Here is a 7,218-nt window from a genome sequence, read left to right as displayed (position 1 = left end):
GGGGCAACTGCAGGGCCAGGCTGGAGGCAGGAAACGTGGAAGAGTCTGAACGGCTGGGGGGGGGCAGCCCACAGGAGGGTGTGCAACCTTGGGCAACTGGACAGTGCATCTGCAAATGGGGGCAGCCACCCCCAAGGGCAAGGCCGGAGAGTGTTCCAGGCTGCACTCAGCGTCTGATGCCCCAGGCAGTCATGGGTCACAGCAGAAACCCCCCCACCCCCGGGCAGGGGAGGTGGGCTGGGGGCAGGCCGGGGTGAGGTCTGGAAACTCAGGGACAGGGGAGGCCTGCCATGCTGCCTCGACCGCCCTCTGCAGCGCGGCAGCCCACTCCTACAGGGCTGTGAGCTCCGCCCAGGGATTCCTTGGATCCTGACACATTGTAGACACAGTCTCAAGAATACACAGTAGCCGCCCCCACACCTGTTTGTCTGCGGGGCTGCTGGGAGCTCCCTGGAGGCTGAGCCCAGGCCCTAGGGTGGGGGGCGGGGCACCAGGTGCAGGGGCCAGAGGCCTTGGGCCAGTGGGCTTGCTCAGGCACCTCTTCTTCCCCTAAACATCCTGGACACGATGTGTCTTCCTTTGGGTGTGTCCTCCCCAGGTCGGATCCCGAGCTCAGGGGCCCAGGCAGCTGGGTTTCTGGACACAGGGCATGTGACCTCCAGCCTGGGGAAGTCCCCTGGGCTTCCTTCCCTCTGGGTACAACATGCATGCAGGCAGGAAATAGGCTGCCCCAGAGGCGACCAAGCAGAAGGCCAGCCCCTGGAGGACACTACCTGGTCTTGCCCCCAGGGACTGAGGACAAGCAGCATCGGAACACTCAGCAGCTGGCCACCCACAAGGCACAAGGCAGTGACCCCCAGGGGCTGTTCCCTGAGAATGGACCGGAAGGAGCCAGTGCCGAGTGACCCCTTGCAGCTCATGGGGACATGCGGCCTGCAGTGGTCTGTCCAGAAGCAGCCAAGACCGCCAGGGCTGGGACCATGGCCCCCAGGAGCCACCCCCAACCTGGAGCTGTGGACTGACAGAGGTGCCCAAAGGAGCCTCCCGTGGGCTGTTCTCCAAGTAGAGGACCTCAGATACCTGGGACACAGATGTCCTTAACATGGCCTACACCGGGTATGTCACCGCTCAGACGCTCTAGCTGGCCTCCCGCCAGAATAAGGGAGGAGGGACTGAGACCGCCAGCACCTGCTCAGGGATGGCCTGTGAGTGAAAGGCACTAGGGGCAGCAGCCGCCAGGCGTGCCAAGCCAGAGTCCCACAGACTGGTCTGCAACGTGGTCCCCAGCTTCGAGCAGGTGAGAGGCCAGATGACAAGCCACAGGCCTCTCAGCCACTGGTGCTCCATTTCCCGTTGGTATACACGCACGCCCAGGGCCTCTGCACCCCCGGGGCCTTTCAAGCCCCCAGAGCCAGCCACTCTCGCCCCTGGCTCTTCTGGCTGACCCTGCGCTCCTGCTCCTCCTGGGGGTGTGACTCAGAGCCTTGGTGGCGTCACATCCAGACGTTTACGCACGAGTTTTCCTATCAGCGCACTGCGAGGCGGCGTCAGGACCACGAAAACGGGCAACAGAGGCCTCCAGCAAGGTTCGGGTAATTTAATGAGTTTTGCTTATTGGATAAAAGTGTCACCATTTGAAGGAAAACAAACGTGGCTCCAGTCGAGTCGGGTCGGTGTGTCGCGGCCCGGAGGGGGCTGTTGCCAGAGAAGCGCGCAGCCGGCCGGCCCCGGGCAGGGACGGGGGGGGGCTCACTCCTTGAACTTCCACTCCTGGCGGCACATGGGGCAGTGCTGCTGCACCTGCTGCGCGTTCAGCCACTTGAGGATGCAGTGCATGTGGAAACAGTGCGAGCACTGGCCCCACACCAAGGGGCAGTCGTCGCCCGGCACCTTGCCTGCGGGAGGGGGGCAAGAGCACCAGGCCAGTCACACAGGGCAGCCCACGTGCCGGGCAGAGACGGGGCGCGGGACCCCTGGGTGTCCGGCACCTGCCCAGCCCCAGCAGCCCAAGGGCGCCTGTGTGCAGGGCCTCTCACACCTCATGTTTCAGAAAAGACAGAAATCAGGAGTGTGAGCACAGTGTGTGGCGTGCACACACACGCACGCACATGCACACAAGGCCCACAAGCGCAGCCCTCACTCTGTCCTCCCCTGCGAGGGGGTGCTCAGCTGCAGGGGGCGCAAGCCGAGCCCACAGTCCCCACCTCCCAGGTTCCGGGCCCATCTACAGGCACACCACAGCTCTGCCACTTCACCTGGAACACCAAGGCCATAGCCTGAATCTATCTAGGGACACCCCCAGCACCCCCGCCACCACTAAAGAGCCACCCCTCTGAACAGGGAACTATTCCTTCCGACCAGGCATGGAGAGCTGGGGCCTTGGGAGGTTCCTCTCTAGACAGCAGGGACCCAGGATGCTTCAAGGGAGCGCTGCTGACGGCCCCACCTGTCAGCAGCCAGGAGTGAGCGAGCGGCTACCTTCCACTCCTTTGTCAGGCCACATGCTGCTGGCGCTCCACTCCACATGCGTGGAAATGCCACCTCTATGGAGGGGTACAGGGGGACAGCCACACTGCCGTGATCAGAAGAAAAAGGGGTTTCTGATTTCCTCTGATTTCTGAGAAGCAAGAAAATCCCATCAAACAGCTGGTGCCACCAGAGCACAACAGGCCCCCTCAGGCTGTGTCAGGGTCCCCGTGGGCATTGAGGCGCTGTGGCTTGCTACCTCTACCATTCCTGGAGTGCCATCCCCCCCATCGCTGCGCTGGGGGTCCTCTACACCTTTGGAACACTAGCTGGACCAGATGTCACTGATGCACAAACACAAGGGACAAGACAGACAAGCCAAGGCGGGGACAAACGGACAGCCTGTCCCTGCAGCAGCTCTATGTCAACACACGTCCTAGACCAAGTTGGGAGCTCCTAGCAGAACAGAGTCTGCCTCTGGATTTCTGTGACCACCATCCCTCCTCAACACCAAACACAGGACGCTCGATCCCACGAAGTAATACCACAGCCAACACAGTGGTCCCACTTGGCCCATCCCTCACCAACAGAGGGGCTGGGGACCTGGCGGTGCTCTCGGCCACCCTCGCCGCACTCGGCCACCCCGTCACCCCTCTTCTGGACAAGAGGCCTGGGCACATGGTGCATTGAGGCGCCTGCCACTTCCGGAGGACAGGAGTCCAGTCCCGTGGTTCAGACGGGCACCAGGTCAGCAGCAAATGTGGACTCTTCAGTGTCCTTCCATGTCTACGGAGCAAGCACAGCTCCCTGACCCCAAGGAGCCCCTGCCCCACACGCCTGCACCCCACGAAGTCAGGACAGCCACCGCTGTACCTTTTTCTCCACTTGTTTGGGGCGGTTTTTCAATCTTCTAAAAAAAACCTTTTTATAACAAAACATCATTGCCTTCCTGAGACTTTGATGACATAATGACTAGAAAATTATACGCTGGGGCAAATACAGAATTACTGTACTCACTCTGCTCCCCCACCCGTCGGGGGGTGGCAGGGGGGAGGACCCTGTGCCAGGAGTGCCCACTCGGTGTGATGGCTGAGATGACTCCCCCCACCCCCAGGGCCTTCCTGGGTCCAGGAGAACACAGCTTGGAAACAGAGTCCCCTGCAAAGGCAGGATAGTCTGGCAGGGGATGCCCTGGGGGCCCGCTGATGGGGGAGTACCCAGGCCACACGGCCATTGGCCATTGGCCATCAGAGGCAGGAGCCACTTCCAGTAATGTCACCAGCAGACGGCCTGCCTGAGGCATGAGGAGCACAGGAGAGTGATGGTGACTCACCCAAGTGCTTGCTCCAGTCTGGACGGAAATCCTTTATCATGAAAACATGTCTCAAGAAGACTTTTACTCCCAAAGCCCTCTGGGGCTGGGGGCAGGTTTATCACAGCGCCCGTCACCCCGGGTTTCTCACAAGCGCACAGCTGTAGCAAGAGAAACCCAGCATCCCTTCATCCGCACAGGCAGCACCTAGGCTTGGCAAACACTTTGTACATGACAACTGGCTCTCAAACTTGACCTCGGGTCTGAAGATCATGCCCTAAATCCCCCTCCACAAAACCAGAGCCCACCGGCAAACGCAGACGCCAGCCACAGCGTCTGGGCTCCGCACCCCTGCATCTCTGCTGGCCGCTCACTCTCCCACAACCAGTCGAGGGCGGTACCCTCCGGGACTTCTTTCCAGAAGACTCAAGTCTGTTGCTCAGGAAGCTGCATGTATGTGCCCCCCAGACTCCCACGGCCTTTGCTGTGCCCCTAGCGACGCATTTAAGAGTGATCTGAAGTAGATTCACTACAACCGCATCTTGAGCATTATGGTGAAGCAAACCTCATCAACCAGAACCAGCCAGTGATCTCCTCAGCTCGCATCCCACCCCTCTGAGTCAATCTGGACAGATTAAGTCCTGGGAGATGAGATTTCCTTTCAGCCAAAGCAAATGTAAAGATTAAAGAACATGCACTCGGCGCCTGGCTGGCTCAGTGGGGTTAAGCGTCTGCCTTCGGCTCAGGTCATCGTCTCCAGGTCCTGGGAGCAGGCCCCACATCAGGCTCCCCGCTCCTCAGAGTCTGCTTCTCCTGCACCCTCAGCTGCTGCCCCCGCTTGTTGTCACTGTCGAGTAAATAAATAAATAGTAAACCTTAAAAGATGAAATAGTATTTGCAGGGGCGCCTGGGTGGCTCAGAGGGTAAAGCCTCGGCCTTCGGCTCAGGTCATGATCTCAGGGTCCTGGGATCGAGCCCCGCATTGGGCTCTCTGCTCAGCGGGGAGCCTGCTTCCCCCTCCTCTCTCTGCCTGCCTCTCTGCCTGCTTGTGATCTCTGTCAAATAAATGAATAAAACCTTAAAAAAAAAAAATCCAATGACCTGAATTTCACTGTAAGAAGTAAAGCACTATTATTATTCTGGCCACTCACCTGACCCCACACAAAAGGCCTGGTCATTCATGGGACAGGGACTCTTTAGTACTCCAATGTCCTGTTTTCCTCTTGGGACTGCCCTTGGCCCCTAAGGGTCAACTTGCTTCTGTTTAAGTTCACTTGGATTTGGCTAAAACCAAAATGCACTGGTGCAAAAACTGGTTTTTGACTTAAAAATATATTCAAAGTGTTTCTACTTCACAGAACATAATGGGAACAAAAATGAATCCAAAACCAGCACAAAAAAGAAATCTGATAAAACCTGGTCGGGGGCACTCTGTGAGACAAGACAACTTTGCTAAAGGTCAGACGCCTTGAAAAAGCTGAGTGGGGGTGGAAGGGCCTGTTCTGTGTTAGCACTGAACACCCAGGGCAGAGCAGAGCAAGCAACCGTGGGTCCTGCTGACACCACGCAGTGAAGGGACACCTACGGACACCTGGGCAAGGCCGAGCAAGGACTAGGAATGGGGGAGACCCTAAGGACTCATCATCACGTCCTGTCTGATGTGACGGGACAGCCCGTAAAAAGCTTCAGTTCCTTTGAGAGACTTGGTGGACGCGGCACCAGGCATCCGAGTTATCGTCGCGGAACCACGGAGCAGAGGCGGAAAGGTCCCTTACCCACCGTGATCCTGTGTGCTGGGCAAGCGAGCGGTGCCCCTACAACATTCCGGGTTTTGTTCGCTTGAGAATCTTCAAACACAGAGTTCTAACATGTCTTTCTCCCCCTCAGACTTCACAGGCAAGTCTTACCACAGTACATGGCGACACCACTTTTCTTACAAAACTTCTCATGGGGCCCAAACCACCTGGCTCTCTTCTGTCAACTCTCCTTGAGGAAAGGGACACCAAAACCCAGCCACTTCGTGCGGGTATTTCTGGCGAGAGGTCATGGCCAGGCCAGCAGGCAAAGCTCAAGAGGGAGGGAATTCAGGGGACACTCACAGTCCGGGCAGCAGCCATTAAAGGCCATCCGGCAGATGCCACAGTTCTCGTCGTTGGCCACCCAGAGCCAAGTGGCCACGCCGTTCCAGCACTTAATCTTCACCTTCATGGCCGCGGAGCCTAGAGGCAGAGGGAAAGAGATCACCCGGCACCTCAGTCTGCACAACTACAGCATCTAGGTACCAAAGGGGCGCTCCTCTGAGCCCGAGGGTCACCCAACCCCACGGTCAGCACGGGGCTGGAACGGCGGCCAGAGCTCTGAGAAACCCAGACCGACCAGCACAAATTCGTCCGCGAGGACGGCGGAGGCAGGGCCCGGGCGCCCCTGGGAGGGCGAGCGAGGCTCCCCACACCCGCAGGGTTCTCTACACGGACGGCACGGTCTGCGCGGCGTCCACGAAGCGCAGCGCGGGCTCCCACCAGTGCCTGCAGAGATGGACCGCACGGTGCTTTTCGGAGGGGTGCGGCCGGGTCAGGGGGCACAGGGAGACCCCGACCCACCTGACCACCTGGGGGGACCCACCCAGCCCACTCGGCCTGCGGCCCTGGTCAGCAAAGACTTTGGTCGGGGAGCCGCCGCCGCCACACAAGAGCGCGGAAGAGGGGGGTGCAGGGCGGGACCAGGGCGCGGGGACAAGGTGAAGTGCGAGGAAGGAGGGTCGCGGAAGGCGCGGGAGCGCGGGGAGACGCTGCGGGGCGGGGCGCTCCGTCTCGGGGAGAGGGTGGGGCGCTGAGGGAGAAGTGCGGGTTCAAGGCACGGGCGGGAAAAGGCGGGGGAGGGGCGGCGCGCCAGTCCCACCCCAACGGCCGCGCTCCGCCCCGCGCTCTCGCACCTCCGCCGGCCTGACCGCGCGCTGCCCCGCCCGCCTTCCGTTGGCAGCGCCCGCGCGGGAAGGTATAAAAACGACCGCGGCCACTGCCCGGCACCTTCCAGAGCGCCCGCCGAACTCGCTCCCTAGCGCGCACGCGCCGCCCCGCCCCCGCCGTGCACTCACAGCCAATCTCCGGCCTCTCCAAGGCCTCGGCACCGGAAGACACCGCGCGGCCCCGGAAGTGACGCGCCGGCGTGCTGACGCGCGGGCTCGAGCCAAGGCCGATTCCGCGCCCGCCATGGCCGACAAAATGGACATGTCTTTGGACGACATCATTAAGCTGAACCGGAGCCAGCGAGGTGGCCGCGGCGGAGGCCGGGGCCGCGGCAGGGCCGGCTCCCAGGGCGGCCGTGGTGGCGGGGCGCAGGCCGCCGCGCGAGTGAACCGAGGCGGCGGGCCCATCCGGAACCGGCCGGCCATCGCCCGCGGCGCGGCAGGCGGCGGCGGCAGGAACCGGCCGGCGCCCTAC

The 7,218-nt window shown here is 61.0% G+C and overlaps 2 protein-coding genes across 6 annotated transcripts in view; one reads left to right on the top strand and one right to left on the bottom strand.

Moving 5' to 3' along the window:
- Positions 1 to 1,582: 1,582 nt before the first annotated feature.
- Positions 1,583 to 6,890, bottom strand: LOC111160381 (anaphase promoting complex subunit 11). 5 transcript variants are annotated; one of them, XM_022523463.1, is made up of 3 exons: positions 6,873 to 6,890; positions 5,878 to 5,997; positions 1,583 to 1,895 (listed from the first exon to the last, which is right to left on the bottom strand). In XM_022523463.1, the coding sequence occupies exons 2-3, from the start codon at positions 5,984 to 5,986 to the stop codon at positions 1,750 to 1,752; spliced, it is 255 nt and encodes an 84-aa protein (XP_022379171.1). In that variant the 5' UTR covers positions 5,987 to 5,997; positions 6,873 to 6,890; the 3' UTR covers positions 1,583 to 1,749. The 5 variants fall into 5 exon arrangements, with proteins under 5 accessions (XP_022379171.1, XP_022379168.1, XP_022379172.1 ...); XM_022523460.1 differs by lacking the exon at positions 6,873 to 6,890 and adding an exon at positions 6,711 to 6,840; XM_022523464.1 differs by lacking the exon at positions 6,873 to 6,890 and adding an exon at positions 6,803 to 6,839.
- A 42-nt stretch (positions 6,891 to 6,932) lies between these two features.
- LOC111160380 (Aly/REF export factor) overlaps positions 6,933 to 7,218 on the top strand; it is a 3,836-nt gene continuing 3,550 nt past the window's right edge. The window contains exon 1 of the mRNA XM_022523459.1: positions 6,933 to 7,218. This exon is cut by the window's right edge and continues 1 nt beyond it. Coding sequence (XP_022379167.1) covers positions 6,988 to 7,218 — 231 coding nt within the window. The 5' untranslated portion in view covers positions 6,933 to 6,987.

This window comes from Enhydra lutris, unplaced genomic scaffold, assembly GCF_002288905.1.
Source record: "Enhydra lutris kenyoni isolate GAN:26980312 unplaced genomic scaffold, ASM228890v2 scaffoldscaffold75, whole genome shotgun sequence".
NCBI lineage: Eukaryota > Metazoa > Chordata > Mammalia > Carnivora > Mustelidae > Enhydra > Enhydra lutris.
The sequence above is the reverse complement of the archived record's forward strand: the minus strand, read 5'-3'. Positions and strand labels throughout refer to the sequence as shown.

What these genes read in the sequence shown, in the direction of transcription:
- LOC111160381 (XM_022523463.1), bottom strand. Translation starts at nt 5,986, where the DNA reads ATGAAGGTGAAGATTAAGTGCTGGAACGGCGTGGCCACTTGGCTCTGG. An exon ending in TAATGGCTGCTGCCCGGACT is followed by an intron (nt 1,896 to 5,877) that starts GTGAGTGTCCCC and finishes CCCCTCCCGCAG; the next exon opens with GCAAGGTGCCGGGCGACGAC.